At 50.2% G+C, this 15,318-nt stretch overlaps 2 protein-coding genes across 6 annotated transcripts in view; one reads left to right on the top strand and one right to left on the bottom strand.

Moving 5' to 3' along the window:
- Positions 1 to 224: 224 nt before the first annotated feature.
- On the bottom strand, positions 225 to 14,164 carry COG4 (component of oligomeric golgi complex 4). Of its 5 annotated transcripts, none has more exons than XM_030227457.2 (19): positions 13,995 to 14,164; positions 13,444 to 13,526; positions 12,692 to 12,782; positions 11,693 to 11,867; positions 10,887 to 11,080; positions 10,386 to 10,491; positions 9,159 to 9,316; positions 8,600 to 8,658; positions 7,036 to 7,169; positions 6,395 to 6,513; positions 5,912 to 6,078; positions 5,109 to 5,274; positions 4,768 to 4,830; positions 4,185 to 4,301; positions 2,466 to 2,558; positions 2,085 to 2,168; positions 1,680 to 1,781; positions 1,166 to 1,294; positions 225 to 956 (listed from the first exon to the last, which is right to left on the bottom strand). In XM_030227457.2, exons 1-19 carry the CDS (start codon positions 14,139 to 14,141, stop codon positions 822 to 824), a joined length of 2,322 nt encoding a protein of 773 aa, XP_030083317.1. In that variant the 5' UTR covers positions 14,142 to 14,164; the 3' UTR covers positions 225 to 821. The 5 variants fall into 5 exon arrangements, with proteins under 5 accessions (XP_030083317.1, XP_018770191.1, XP_030083319.1 ...); XM_018914646.3 differs by having other exon boundaries at positions 12,668 to 12,782; XM_030227459.2 differs by lacking the exon at positions 1,680 to 1,781 and having other exon boundaries at positions 12,668 to 12,782.
- A 201-nt stretch (positions 14,165 to 14,365) lies between these two features.
- SF3B3 (splicing factor 3b subunit 3) overlaps positions 14,366 to 15,318 on the top strand; it is a 28,592-nt gene continuing 27,639 nt past the window's right edge. The window contains exons 1-2 of the mRNA XM_009090679.4: positions 14,366 to 14,517; positions 15,156 to 15,268. Coding sequence (XP_009088927.1) covers positions 15,199 to 15,268 — 70 coding nt within the window. The 5' untranslated portion in view covers positions 14,366 to 14,517; positions 15,156 to 15,198. The remainder of the gene's footprint in view (positions 14,518 to 15,155; positions 15,269 to 15,318) is intronic.

The following is a 15,318-nucleotide window of genomic DNA, read 5'->3' on the forward strand; positions in this document are numbered from 1 at the left end:
CAGGGGTGGGAATGGCAGAACCTGCATGCAAGGGCTGGTCTTCCCTTGCCATCGCTGAGGGAGACTGTGCAGGACAGCAGCCACAGGAGGCAGCCAGGCAAGACAAGGAAGATCCTGTGGATGCCCTGGCACAGGGCAAAACAGAAGAACTGGAGCAGAGCAGAGCTCATGTCCCACATCTCTCCAGCTCCCTCCAGGCCCACAGCTGAACACACCACTGGAGATTGCAACCCAACCAAGCAAGGTTTATTTACAGAGTAGCTGTACAGAGCCAGCAGGGACACGGCCCCACTTTCTTCAGAGGCTTTTGAGTGATTTTCCAAGCACCTTCCCAAGGAAATCACTCCTTTTCCCTTCCACAGAACAGTTCCCATCACCACCAGGAGAGAGCCAGGGCTCAGCATTTGTGATTCCAGTCACTGACCCTTAAACTGGGGGCACAGAGGGAACACGGCTGCAGCAGCAGACCCATATTTGAGCCCCACCAGCCTCCACCTGTCCCAGCCTGTGGCCTCCTGCAGGGCAGCAGAGCACAGCGAGTCAGGAGCAGGTACTGGCCTATGTTCTGAGAAATAGCATCATCCTACACTCAGCATGAGAGATTCCTCTGGTGCCTTGTTTCTGTTCCCACAGAAGGATGGCAGGTCTTCTCACCAGGCCCAGGAAAACCCTTTGCTCCAAGGAATGCAAGCAGAAGGGCAGACATCATCCCATTCCCACACCATCAAACAGCCAGCTCCAGGACAGGATGTGGGCAGGCTCCAGGACTGCAGCCTTCCTGCCCTTAGCTCCAGCATGGTGCTGATCCAAGCACCGACCAACTACAGGCGCAGCCGCTTGATATCTTCACTGCGGAAATCGATGCGGAGAGCCAGCACCTGCCGGACCTCGGCGGGAGTCAGGCGCCAGGTGAGCGGACCTGAGTTTGGACCCCAGTAATCCAGAATCTCTGTCACCTGGAAAAAGAGGGGAGCAGTAGGAGATGGCTCAGCACAGACTGTCCTCACAGGTAAGTTTGAACTCAAGCACCATCAGACACAGAGAAACTTCTCCAGGTTCTCCACGCCCCGTAGGTGTGATGGTATCTGGATGAACTGAGTAAAGCCACGTGCAGTGCAGTGGTGTTCCCACATTCCCCAGTAGAAGCAGACCAAGTGCAGCTCACCCTTTCCAGGTTGAGGATGGTGGCCATTTGGGAAAGACGGGCAAACTTGTCACGGATAGTCCACGTGGTGACTGTGGTGAGATAGGCTATGAGGGACCTCAGCTCTTTATCAAACTGCAGACCACCGAGCTGTGTGCACAGAAGGAGATCTGTTAATTCTCCAGGCAGACCATGGGGTTGTGCCAAGACACCAATTACAATCACAGGGAGGCGGGTGGAGGTCTCTGAGCAGGCAGGTCCCAGTTAAACCATTTATTGCAGGTTTAAGTGGCTTATGTTTAGACCCAGCTTAAAACCCAGTTTTTGCCAGCTCTTTTCAGTCCCATCACCAAACCCACTTTGTCCCTGTGGGTGCTGATGTAGAGGTGTCCCTGAGCTGGTCACTGGTGGTTGGAGACTTTCTTATAGGGTAATATCTGAGGGTAGAGGATAATATTTGCATCTGCCCTGCCCCATCCTTTACTGAGGGTTTGCAGTCAAGACAGACTACATGGTAGAGGAGCGTTTTGCTTACCCTGCTGAAGGTAGATTTGAGCAGCACTTTCTCCAGTTCAATGGCTATGAGACTGGTCATAAGACCAGTGAGAGTATCATAAATCACTGGAGACAGTCCAGCCTGGAAGCAGAAACCTGTGTCATTCTTGTCAGGGACTTGAGCAGAAGTCCCTAAAGCCCAAGGCTAGGAGAGCTTACAAATAAGGACTTGCAGGCTTGGCAAGTGGGGAGCACCGCAGAAGTGATCCAGGTATGTGGGGCCTGCAAGGAGGCTTTGAGAATTGCAGGAGAAGGGAGTGACTGGATCCCTAAGAGCCCTGCAAGGCACTGGAGGACACCTCTGCTTGCTGAGCAAGGGAGGAGCTGGAGGATGCCACGTGGAGGTCTGGCCAAAGCCTGGCAGGCTGCCACCTCCTCCTCTCACCTTGAACTCTGTCATCTGCTGTTCCAGATTGACGATGAACTGCTGGACCCAGGGATCATTGGCCTCATAGTCACTGAACTCCTCCTGACAGTGAAATGCAGAAAGGGTTGTTTATGTGGCTTGAAGTAAACCACAGCCAACAGCCCAGAAGACAGGAAGGGAGGTCCCTCCTGGAGCAGCACTTCATCCCTTCTGCTCCTCTGTAGCCAAATGTCCCTTTCCAGGCTCAGCTGCAGAGCAAGATCTGGGTATTTTACTGGTGCTCTGTGCTAAGGAAATAGCAGATAACTGAGGGGAAGGAAACAGTGGTTATTCTGACTGTGCTGCTGAGCATTAGAGAGTGCTCAAGTACAACTGGAAGCAGAGAACACTGAGCCTCACCTCCTCGATGTTGTGGGAGACAGAGAGGAATAAGTTGATCCACGGCTTCACCTGGGGTTTGATGGCTGTGCTGTTGAGCTCATTGAGACCTTCCTGAGTGAGACAGCAAGAAGAAAGGACAGTAAGGCACAAAATCTTTACAAACAGGCTGTCTTGATGCTGCTTCCCAGCTTGGGAAACTGGCCACACAGACTTGCACAGGAAGCTGCACACAGGAGGCTCAGATGCCCCACTCTTCCGGTGCCGGAAGGCTCTGAGGACACCGTGACAAGAAGAGCAGGAAGGATGTTGGCCAAGAAGCTGCTGTTGTGCTGACTTGTAGTGTGGTCTGAAGGTCTTGTGCATCCCCACCCCATCCCACACAGCTACAGATTTCCTGGCAGGAGTGAGGCACCTGGGGTAGGTAAAAATGCAAACTCCATTTTTTTTCACTCAGCACCAGCCAGGGCACTGTGACTGAACTCAACTGATGCCTTCCACCTCCACTGCAGCTTAGCTCAGTGGGAGAATCTAAAAGGAAAATAAAAGCTGTAACCACAGTTAGTTCCCTGAATTAATCATAACCCCAGCACATGCCATCTCCCCTGAGCAGCAGGCTGTCAGCAAAGGCTGTTCCGTCCCCTGTGATGAGAGCTCTTAAAGCCCTCTCCTGCCAAGCCACCCCTCTTTGGCTCAGCAAGGTGTCACGAAAGCTTACTCAGTATGAAACTGCGTCGGTACCGATTCTGACTGGCATTTGATAGAAGGTTTTAACTAAAACTGGCATTTCTGAGCAGGCCCTGCTGGCAATTGTCCTTTTCTGAGGCAAATTCAGCATGTGTGTGACTCAGGCAGCACAGGAGTTTCCTCCTCAGCCTCTAGATTGCTTTGCAGCCACTTTTAAAACCACACTAGAGTCAGATTGGAGAGCTTTACTCCTTACTGATAAACTCTTTGGTTTCAATACTGACCACAATCCCCAAGAGGGTTTGCTGATAGTGCTGAACTGAAGGCATCTGCCTGTGCTGAACTGTAAAGCCAAACAGAAAATAATCTGACCCCTCTGCGAAGAGGGAGGTGATCCACCTGTAGGAAAGGTTTACAAAGGTAAACCTGATTCCAAATGTTCTCCTTTGTTTGGTTTCTTTCCACATGAGGTACTAGGTCTTCCTCCTTTTCTCCCTGCCAGAGACCAGTGACATTTTAGGACAGCAGGCCCCAGCATGCCACTGGATTTAGCCAGAGAGTCCTCTGCTCCATGCTGAGAGCTATTTGCATTTGGGAAAAAAGAAGAAACCTGAGAAAAGGGCAGCTCTTCTCTACCAACAGCCTGTCTTCAGCATTACTTAGCGAGGCTGTGGACAACTTGACAATGTGCTGTGCCACGAGGGAGAATGGAAGAGATGGAAATGCTATTAATATTTCTTTTCCTGAAAATGCTGAACCAACTGGAAGTCCATGCTGAGTGAAGACAAATGAAGCACATTCCTTCTGGCTCTGCAGCTGCTTCCAGTGCTTTTTATGCAGCTGCCAGCTGGTGTGCCTGTGTAAATGGGCTGTGGCTGTTTCCACGCCTCAAAGCTGACTGATTTGCTACCTCCTGCACCTACCCAGCACTCCTGGAGTCAGATATGGCCGGGCCCTAGGCTGAAGTGATTCCTGCCAGTGATTCCCTGTCTTCAGGGAGAACCCTCCAGCAGCCCGTGTTGGAAGCCTGCAGTAATTTGGAGAGACACTCACCTGCAGCAGGTCACGGAATTTGTTGGAGACAGCAGCCATGTCCGAGAGGCAGCTCTCAATCTTGGCCTGTGCTTGCTCACCCCCGAATCCTTGGCTAAGTAGTTTGCTGCAGTCACTCTGCAGGGAAGAGATCCATGAGCAAGCTGCAAATTAATAACCTGGGCAGCTTTTACTTCTTTGTGTTGCTGAGCTCTGGCTGCCCACCAGTGTGTGGGATAGGACAGGAGCCCAACTCTTGCTCCTGCAAAGGCAGAGGCTGCTGGCTCCAGCAGAGGGGAGAAAGGACAGCAAGAAAAGAAGCCTGGGGCTGTCTAGCCTGGCACCAGAGAACTGCAGACTCTCCATGATGCACAGATTATTCCTGCACTGGGTTAGTCAGGCTGGAGGAACTGGTATGTCTGGCTGCTACTATCAGCAGGAAATTGCTCTGCCAGCTCAAAATTCCTTCCCTAAGGCTGGAGGGCAAAGACCTCAGGAACTCGGGTATATCCAAGTCCAGATGGTTTACTTGACCCCTGCCTCCAGCAAGGGAGGATATTACAAATTTGATTGAGGAAAAACCACTAAAGAATACAGACTGCACCTCCAAAGTCTTCTTTAGGGTCATGATATTTTCACTGCAGACTTCCACATTGTTTAAGGTCACCTGAAAAAAAAAAACAAAACAAACCCAAGGTGGATTAAATGGAATTTCCCAGCACCTCACCCCCAATCCACACATTTAATCCACGCCCTGCTGACAGTACAGACTGAAATGCAAGTAGTTAAAGGACAGAGTTGCTACTGTGAGATCAAAGCACTGCAGATTCACTGAGCTGCATGAAGCTAAACTCCAGCAATGGAGCACATGTGCTGTACAGAGTTCAAGACAGTTTACTGTTTTTCCTCATCATCCTTCTACACCAGAAGAGCCACCAAACCCACCAGAAATGACTGCTTGGCCTCGTCCGTGCTTTCAATGCCTTTGGTGTCGAACTTGCCCTGCTGCAGGCTGCTGTGCATGATGTTCACAGCACTGGTCACCCCTCTCTGGAAGTCCTGGAAGGTCGTGGCTGGGAAGCCCTGCTTCAGCTTGTTGTACAGAACCTCCCTATAGGCAAGCAGAACACACCAGGGTTTAGAGCAAGCGAAAAGAAAATTATGCTCTGTGCCTGGGGACAGCATTCTGTCTGCAATCTGACCTGAACAAGGCAATGGAACTTTAAAGGAGAAAAAAAAGCTGGCAAGTATCTCCTGACAGCATCAGAATGCTTAAAGAAAAACATAGCCACCCAGTTTCTGAGCTTTCCTGAATATCCTGCCTGCAGCTGCCTGCGGTCTTCAGACACAGTTCCTCACTCCCACAATGGAATGAAAAAGAGCAAGACAATTTCTGCAGTCTCACCCAAGTTTGAGTCATCAAGTAACCCAGAGAACAACTACGGGTGATCATGTACCCTCAAGCAGGGTAGTACCCCAATGTTACAAAGCAACTCCATTTCATAGGGGTTTTGGACCATCAGGTTCTTTTCTCTGCTTGTCCTACAGGTGGATCACCACTACTGTGAGAAAAGATGCCCAGATCCAGCTTCCCACATCTGCCACTGCTTTCTACAAGGATTTTCCATGGAGATGACAAGCCAGAGGTTCAAAGGCAAAGAACACAAGGAGGACCACCTGCCAGCAGCCACTGTTTGCAGAACATGAGGTGGAAGCCCATTACAATGAATCTGGTGTGTTTTCATTACCTGAAGTCAGATTCCAACTCGGTGGTGGAGTGGTTGATCATAGCACAGAGACAGTCTATGCTGGAGCTGGACAGAGCACGCCCAATGCACTTCTTCACTATATAAAACACATCATCCACCATGCTGGAGGTGAGCTGGCCCTTCTCGTAGCTGTCCATGGCAACAGCCTGCAAAGAAAGCTCTCTCAGTGCCCTGAGCTCTCTGACAGTGCTGAGAGACCAAATTGCCCATCTGCCCACTTCCCACTGAGTGGAACTGCACTCTGTGTGGTGGCACCACTCAGACTAGTCTGCAGTAGCCCGTAGACCTGGAAGATGCCTGGGGTATGTCTGAAGTCAAAGTTCAGAAACAACCACTTGCTTTTCAAGGCCAAGGGAAACAAAAGACTTTCCCAAAAACTGCAGATTTGCCATGTATGCATGGGATGCTCACCAGAGGACTGAGGAGCACACACAGAAATGCATCTAAGAGGTTCTCCCCCACCTTGTTGACAGTCTCCCTCATGAAGTATTCCTCCATGGTGATGTAGTAGCCAATGAGCTCTTGCATAGTGCAGCTCAGCAGACAGTTGTTGAGGAGCTTGTCCAGGTATTTTTGATGCTCTGTGGAACAAAAGAGAGACCTATCATCAGGAACCCAGGGCCAGGAGGCAGCTCCACCGAGTCCCCTTCCTGCTTGTCTCACACCCAACACACCTGCCAAGCTCAGCCTAGAACTGAAAATCACAAGCCTCAAATCACAAGCCTCAACTGTGGAGCTGAAATTGCTGAGCTGAATTTTGCAGGTGGCTAAAGTGATTTCCAGAGCTCTACAGAGTACCAAAACCTTGAACCTTTTCTTTCGTGGCCTCCACCTTTAGGATTTGTGCCTGCAGTGACAAAATGGCTCTTCCTCTCTTTATTTTGTTATACTCCATCATTCTAAATGTTGGTTTTCCTCTTAGAGGGAACAACCAGTGCTGAAAACAGGTTTGGAAAGTCTACGCTACACAACTGTCTTCTACAGAGCGCTCCCAAAGCATCTTTGCAGACCCTGTGTCACTCTGCTCTGCCACTAACTCAGGTATATCTCCATTTCTGGCTTTGATAAGCAGAGCCTATGAGTACTGGTACTCAAGGTGTTACCTTGCTTTACCTCCTCTGAGGCCACGGCATCTCCCACCTCAAAGTCAGCTATTATTCGTCTCTTGATGAACCTCAAGTAGAGCTCACTGCGGGCATTCATCAGAGTGACTTCTGTTAAAATAGGGTCAAGCTCCCTGGAAGAAATAGCAAGAATCAAGACAGCAGGACTACAAAAGGAGAGGCACTAATTTAATTCAGTTAAGTAGTTCTCTGTTCCCTTACTATGAGATCAGTACTGCCCTTTTCCATCTGTGCCATGGAGTGGCAGAGCTCAGCAGAATAACTGGTATGTGCAAAGCATGCACACACACAATCAAAATATTCCCCAAAATCTCCCCCAGGAAGTATCTCTACAATATTGGTTTTTTCTCACAAATTCCACTCTAAGATTTAGCAACACTCCCCCTCTTTTCCCTCACAGATCTGAGGACATCCACGTTGAAATCACAGTGGTAAGGACTACAAGACTCAAAGCAACCGGATGTAACTTCAAAATGAGCCCTGGTTTGAGTGGGAGGTTTGACTAGAGATCTTCATCAGTCCTTCCCTACCTCAGTTTTGCTACAATTCCATGAGCCCTATGTTGCCAGTGTTAGAAATGCCTGGTCCCTGCCATCTCCCTGTGTGTGTTTTTGTGCACAGACTCATGTGTTTCTCTGCAGATGATGAAGAATCTGTTTAAGCTCAACAGCCCAGGAAATGTGAGATAAAAAGAGCATGTTACAATGCAGAACACAGTGTTCAGATCAGAGATGACTGAAAAATAGAAAGACTGACACATCAGCTTTTTTATCAGTGTGCACAGAAGAATTTTACAAATCCTGCTGGAAGCCTCATGGTGCACAAGTGGGAGAAGGAAACACCACCTTTACTTTACAAATGAAAAATAAAAAATCAGAAAAGTGGGATGCATGCAGAGTTACTCAGTGCAAATAGTAAGCAGATATTACTGCTGAAATATTAATTATGTAGGCTCACAGATCTTTCTTGTGGAACCTGTTTTCTTTCAAGGCATGTTTCTAAGTCAGGCAGTCCCAGTAGGGCTGGGTGCACTTTCAAATGGCCTTGCTTAAGGGTTATGTAAATATTTACGATAAGAAGAGGGAGATTGAAAGCACTGCAGTTTGTTGTCAAGAAACTGATGGTATGGAGCTGCTGCAGCAGCAGTACAGATAAGGTAAGATCCAAAGATTTATTCCTGTTTCTGTCATAAATCATCTGTCAAGAGAGCTGCTCTGTTTCGTGGGCTCCAAGGACTGTTCTCTGGCCATGAAAGGGTAGTGGGCACAGGCAGTTAATATCTCAGTCCTTCATGTGCAGTGATTATCAACAACATTCCAGGAATGCTTAGAGCCAAGGCTTAGAATTAATGACTAAGCAAAATAAAGCCCCACTGCAGAAGCTTCCTTTACAGAAGGGCAGTGAAGGGTACCTAACAATTGGATTTTTAAAATTAATACCCACAAAGCTTCAGGAAGAGTGGGAGAGTTATCTAAATGCTAACTACTGTTAATAACAACTCAAGAGTGAAAGGTTAGAAAGCATAAAGAGTTTTTCTTTGTACCTTGGTTCGATCTTCTCTGCAGAAGAACTTCTCATCATGCTATTCTGGACTTGCTGGAACTGCAATCAGAAAAGAAAAGGAGTCTTTGCTGATGATTTGTACTCTGAGGGTAATAGGAATGCTTTGCAGGAAGCACTGCTAGAGAAGGGAATCACATAAGATCACTTTCTCCTCCTCCAAGGCAGAGCTCATCCCTCCAGGAAGGGTGGTGGGATGGGACTTGACCAGAGGCATTCAGGTATGTGACCATGAGACAATAACAGCAGCCCTGCATCAAAGCAGGAACAAGACATGGGGAAGGTGTACTGAAAGGACCCTACAGACCTGCCCAGCAAAGAGTGCCCAGGGTGCATTTACCATGCTCCAAATTAATCCTTCTCTGCATCAGAAAGCACAGTTACAGATTGAATCCCTTCAGCTATCAGGGTAAAAAAGGAGTAAAGCAAGGATTCTCTCAATACACAAGGTCAAACTCTGCTGCCTCTATGGCAGTGGGAGCCCCACAGCACTGGATGGAGGGCACAGTTGGCTGCATGAGGCAGCCTCACGCTGCTCTCACCTGCCTGTGATAGTCCCTCTCCTTGATGAACTTGTCCACCACCTTCTCCACCTGCCGGTCGCACTCCACCTGCAGGTGCTTGATGAGGGTGTAGAGCCTCCCTGGCCCGTAGTAGGTCTCCACAATGGGCTGGTGGGTCTCCACAATGCGAGCAATCCCTGCAGGGAGAGGAGAGATACTCAACCAGCAGTTCCCAGAGCACAGCAGAGCTACACAGGTCCACAGACCAGACCTAAAAAGGGATCATTCACTCCACAGATAGATAGGGTACAAATCTCCTGGAGCAAAAGCCATCTCTCTGTCCCTAAAGAGAACTCCTACCACGCCCTGTGTGCCAGCTGCCCTTCAGCCCAGCAAGATACAAGGTATGAAGCTTCCCCAGGACAAAGCCACACAAGCTAAATGTGGCAGAGGCCACAACTGCCACTTAAACACAGTCCCAGCTTTTAGCACCTGCAAGGCTGCAGGGGAAAATCAGCCCAGGGATGGCTCTTGGACACACACTTGCTGCAGAGAACAAGCATCAGCACAGGCAAGAACTCCTTGGAGGAATAGCTCATCCACAAGGAAGTACCTCTAATATACTGCCTTCTTCTCACAAACACTCTACTCCAAAAGTTAGCAATGCTCCCCCTGCTTTTAACACTACTATCAAGAAAGCTCTACTGGTGCCAGGCTGGGAGAGTAACTTGGCAGGGGTGTAGCCTGGAACTACAGCAGATTTCCTAAAGAAAGTGGTTAATCACCATGGGATCTCAAGTACTGTCTGCGGCATTCCCACAGAGCATTCATATTCCCTTCTCTGCTTTCAAGTTCCCATGGTGCTTCTTGAAGAGCCAGGCCTGGAGGCACCAACAGCTGCTCATCCCTAAGGGATCTAATTTGTTTGTCTGGAGAGCTGCAAGTCTGAAGAAACCTCCAGGGAATACCCGTTTGTTTTGAGTATGCAGAGAACAGGAAGAGTCTGATTCCTGGGGGAAGCCAACAAATCCTTTGCAAATCCACTTTGTGCCTGTACAAGATGTACACAGGAAAACTTGCTTATTGTGATGCCCTCTCCTGGTTAGAATAAATCCTACTAGTTGTGTCCCTGTCCCTCAACTGAGGCACCTGTAGCTCAAAGGAGAAGGAGGCATTTTGTGAGCTAAAATTAAAAGCATTTAAATGGATGGACAGTCTCATCGTGGACTATTTGCAATCAATCAGGAAAGAGGAAAGAAAGATTACCTTCGAAGAGGAGTGTCAGGGTGTCTGCAAAGATGACAGCAGCTCGACGGTCACTCATGTCTGTCCCCATCACCAGCTGCAGGTTCTCTTCTGCTTTGTTGGCCACCTGCATGGCAACAGGACCAGTCAGCTGAACACCCTGTGTTCTTTAACCCACAGATCCTCTGTCCTTGCCCTAGAGAGCTTTCATTGGCCTTCCAAATGCAAGAGCTATTGCTGTTGCTCCTCCTTCGAACAGGGATGCTTTCCTCTCTTGTGGAAAAGTCAAGGCTCAAGGAAAGGCAGAAAATTGCTCTTCTTTCTCCAGGCTCATTGGATAATTTTTAAGCAAGTGCACAGAGCAAGACCAGAAAGCCCATCCCAGCACACAAATACAGGGAGAGGTATGAACTAAGGCCAGTGCTATTTTTAAAGTTAACAAGCCACTGCCAAAATCTCCTTCAAACATCTGTTGACAAAGACTGGGTTTTGCTTTCCCCTGGGTGTCACAGAGCCTGTTACCTGCTTGCAGAGGTACTCAGAGAACTTGCTCAGCCCCTCTTCATGTAAGCCTAGCAGAGGAAATATCTTGAAGAACCGTTCCACCTGGGGCAGGTCTCCCTGCTTCATAGCTGTGTCAAATTTCTCTGTAACAATTGTCTTCAGACGCTGCTCTGCTTCCTGCAGGAGTTTCAGGTTGGCATCAATTATTCCCCCTGGTCAAAAAAAAAAAAAAAAAAAAAAAAAAAAAGAAAGGGAAAAGTGACAGCACAATGTTAGTATTGTATCAAGGGCTACTTTTTTTCCCAGGAGAGAGACCACTGTGCAGTCCAAAGCTGAGAAGGCAGAAGACACACTGGAATTCCTCTACAGGCACAGACAGACAGGCTGATGCATGATATAATGTTGTGATTTTGCATGAAGGATGACAACACATCCACTGGGATTTTCCTCTTAGGAATCTAGCAATTTGCTCCCTCATTTCCAGTTGCTCTGCTTGGTAGCACACCGTGACACAAGAACAATTCTGGACAGAGCCTTCTCCCTCACTTCTTCTGGCTTGAACACTTTGTCCTTTGCCTAGTTAGCACCTGAAATACTATTACAGCTGTGTGCCAGGAACTTCCTTTTCAATTAATGATAATTCTGGTGTAATAACAGTTAAAAAACCTTCACCCCTAAGTCAGTCTATAAAATACTAGGATCTCTGGCCAGCATTAGATTTTCTGCTTTGTCTGTTGGGTTGAGGCAACCTGTGGGAAATGAGCAGCCTCTAGATATCCATTGAAAAGGTGACTCATCAGCATCTCCTCACAAACAGTGCTTACCTTCCTTGCCCTGACGACTGAGCTCAATCACTGACTTGTCCAGAGACAGATAGCGATGGATATGAGCTGCTGCTTGTTCATAGTCTTCATTTCTCAGGGCTGTCTGAACTCCATCCATGCAGAACTTCAGGTCAAGGATGTCATCAGCTCTCTGAATGGCCTGATAGAGTCGGTTCTGAAAGAAAGGCAGCCAGTAATGCTTCCAGCTGTGGGATGGACAGGGAGAGGGAGCTGTCAGAAGACAGCATGAGGGAAAAACAGACAGCAATACTTCTCTATACAGCAAAACTACTACATAAGCAAAAATCCCACACTACTTAAAAAGTGCTAAGACCAGTAGCTCCACAGGATGGACAGCATATGTCAAAACTGAGGCTGAAGTTGGAGGCCGCAGTTCTCTGTAACAAACAGGCAGAGACCAGAGAGGACACCAACCATTATGTTTGATCTGAGTGGTTGTGCCAAATGCTGTCATTGACACCCCTCAGCTTGTCCCCCATGAAGGAGTAGAACAGCCCAGATTCCTGACCTGGCTTGGGTGACAATCTCCACTGTCCCCAGCACTGTGCTACCAAGATTGCTAGTCACCTTATTCAGGGTATTCTACCAGGAGCTGTGTGGACAGAAGGGGATGCTGGAGAACCAGCTGCTATATGGAGGAGCATCCCTGGAAGTGTTCAAGGCCAGGCTGGATGGGGCTCTGAGCAGCCTGGTCTAGTGAAAGGTGTCCATGTCAACTGCAGGAGAGTTGGGAATGAGAGGAGCTTTAAGGTCCCTTCCAGCCCAAACCATTCTATCATTCTATCAGTCTTATACCATGCAATACCCAGGAGCCCAGAAAGACACACAAAAAAAAATCAAAACCACAGCAATTTCCAGCCCACCTGCCCACCAAAGGCAGGGTACATCTTTTGTGCTGTGAGCACAGAGCATAGCTGGGTGGTGACAAGTTCCAGCCCCCCTCAGCCCAGCTACCTTGGCAAGGTCAAGCTGCCGGACCTTGCTGCTGACGTTCTCGGCCAGGTTGCAGGTGAAGGTGATCATCCCTGCCAGCTGCTGGGCATCCCCCTCGATCAGCTGCAGCTTGGGGCTGGTAACACACAGAACTGAGCATGAGAGGCACACATGAACCACCTGGGTGGTGTGCAAAGAGCATGGCTCTTCCTCCAGGTACAGCTGGTCTGTCACAATACTCCCACTCATTTCACTGCCTTCCTCTGGGAGCAGAGCAGGAGAAAGGAACAGGCTGGCTGCTTTGGGTGAGGCTGCACAGACCAACTGTGCCTTGCCACCACACAGGGCATGAATGAGCCACTGGGCCCTTAGGACATTCTCCACTTCTGAAGTGGAGGTGAAGACTAAACCTTTCCTTGGAGCTCTGCTAGACACAAGGCCATTGAGGATGATTTTCCAGCCTGCCTGCACAAGTTCACCCTGAAGAGGCAGTAATATTTGGTCACACCTGTAGACAGCCTGGCACAAGACACCTGATCCAACAATTGATGCTGACAATGTCTGAGATGACACTTTCAAAAAGCTTCTGAGCCTACACCAAAATGGGTCAGTCTGGGTGAGGGCAGAGCTGTCAGTGCTGCTGGGAAGAACTGGGTACGAGGATCCAACTCCTGCTCTCTACCACAAACTGATTTAAAGTCTGACGTTTTCTGAGAATGGATGTGCTTCCTCTACAACACTTAAAGGAGTATCTGGGTCATGCAGCAAGGAGAAGGAAGGGGGGTTGGAACACTAACCCCATGCGATGAAGGGCAACCATCTTATTCTCTATAGTGCCTTGCTGCTCCAGGAGGGCATCCAGCTCTTCCTGCACAACTTTCTGAAAAAATAATTAAAAAAAAAGGATGAAGGAGGTGCTGTGTGACTTCAGCTCTCCTCCAGACCAGCAATTTATCAAACCCTACATCCAAGCCAAGGACACAAGGCATTAGTGCTTCCAAGAGCTCACATGACAAATAAATCCTTTCTAAGCTCTCTTTAATCCTCTAAATCTTTATGATTTTTCTGATTGAAAGCATCGGCTTTGGAATCCTCATCACACCGCTTTTAAGTCAGATAGCCCACAAATTCCTCCCCTGGCCGGGCTTCCAGTGCACGAGATCCCGGAACCTCCAGGCTGCTCGCGGTTCAGGGATCCGCGGAGGCGACACCGACACCCGGCCAGGCCCCAGGGGCGGCTAAGTCCGTATCAAGCACCTCTAGAGAGTATGCAACAATGAGGGGCACAGCGACAGCGAGGTACCCGCTTTTCGGGGCCCCGCTGCCTCCCATGCCCGGCCCCACACACCTCCTCCTCACACAGCCGGCTGTAGGCAGCCTCCAGGTCCGCCAGATCGGTCAGCGACCGGATCTGCTCCATGGACAGGGCGGAGGCGGCGGGGCCGCCACTCTCCCCCGGCGGCGCCTTCGTCCCCGGCGCCGTGGCCGCCGCCATCTTGGCACACAGCTGACGCGGTCGATAACGCCGTGAAGCCCGGCGGGACCATCAAAGGCGATGCCTGAGCCTTGGCACCGCTCGGCTCCCCCCGGCAGTGAGGGAAGCTAACGCTCCTGCAGATTTCCATGCTAAGAGACGTCTGAGGGCTTTTTTTGGGGGGTTCTTGGTGCAGGCGGCTGCTGCCATAGAGCGGCGATCATTCAGGCACCACTTTAGGCAGCCTCTCTCGCCACACAGAGCGCGCGCGCGCCGGACACGGAGAAAGCCCCATGGAGAAGGCGCGGGAGGGCAGCGCGCAGGCGCGGCGCTGATGGCGGAGCAGGCTGGCTGCGCGTCCGCCTAGGCCGGAGCAGCATCCGCCGCCATCCGCACGGTGAGCGCAGCTCTGCCCGCCCGGCGGCGGCTCCGCGCCAGGGACGGGCCCCTGGTTTGTGGAGGGGGAGCGTCGCGGACCCCTCGGGGCCTGTGCCGGGTGACTGCGGGCCGGGCACTGAGCTGTGGCCGGTTCCCGGGGCGAGCGTTCCGCAGAGCGCGGGGAGGTGCCGGCTCCGTGCCCTGCCGGGGACTCGGCAAGGCTGCGGGCCGGTTTCCCCGGCCGGTTGGTGCTGGGGTTCCCTCGCGCCTCAGCCTCGGGGAGAGGAGTCGGCCCTGGGCAGCTATGGGTGGCTGCACTCGTGTTCAATGAAACGGCGGCCTCAGAGATGTGTAACGGCGCGGGGGTCCCGGAGGGCTTCCCTCTTTGCGTTTGGTTCCTGAAAAGCGAAAACCGTGGCTAATTAGCAGTAATTACTGGAAGTCCTGCTCAGCCGCCCGGCAGTAAGGAGTTCAGCTGGCTCTCGGCGTCCAGGACACATTGGGAGAGCCTTTTGCGCTAATAAATACCAAATAGCGGGGTGGCAGTCGGGCTCTGCTGTGAAGTGATCCCTGCACAACATGGGAGGGCAGCGGTTCTCTCTGCTGGATGAAAGGCTTTGCTTTTGAGAAGTTAATTATTTGTGTTACTTGTTGCAGAATTACCAGAGCTACGATAAGCTGAAGCAAATCCATTGCCAACATGTTTCTGTACAACCTAACCTTGCAGCGTGCCACAGGCATTAGCTTTGCTATCCATGGCAATTTCTCAGGTAATTTTCTCCTCCCTCTGCATGACTTGGCTTGAGGCTTTTTTGGATAC

The sequence above is a fragment of the Serinus canaria genome, chromosome 11, assembly GCF_022539315.1.
Source record: "Serinus canaria isolate serCan28SL12 chromosome 11, serCan2020, whole genome shotgun sequence".
Classification (NCBI taxonomy): Eukaryota; Metazoa; Chordata; class Aves; order Passeriformes; family Fringillidae; genus Serinus; species Serinus canaria.

What these genes read in the sequence shown, in the direction of transcription:
- COG4 (XM_018914646.3), bottom strand. Translation starts at nt 14,141, where the DNA reads ATGGCGGCGGCCACGGCGCCGGGGACGAAGGCGCCGCCGGGGGAGAGT. An exon ending in GCAGAGAAGATCGAACCAAG is followed by an intron (nt 7,170 to 8,599) that starts GTACAAAGAAAA and finishes TATTTCTTCCAG; the next exon opens with GGAGCTTGACCCTATTTTAA. An exon ending in TCTCCCACAACATCGAGGAG is followed by an intron (nt 2,169 to 2,465) that starts GTGAGGCTCAGT and finishes TTTCACTGTCAG; the next exon opens with GAGGAGTTCAGTGACTATGA.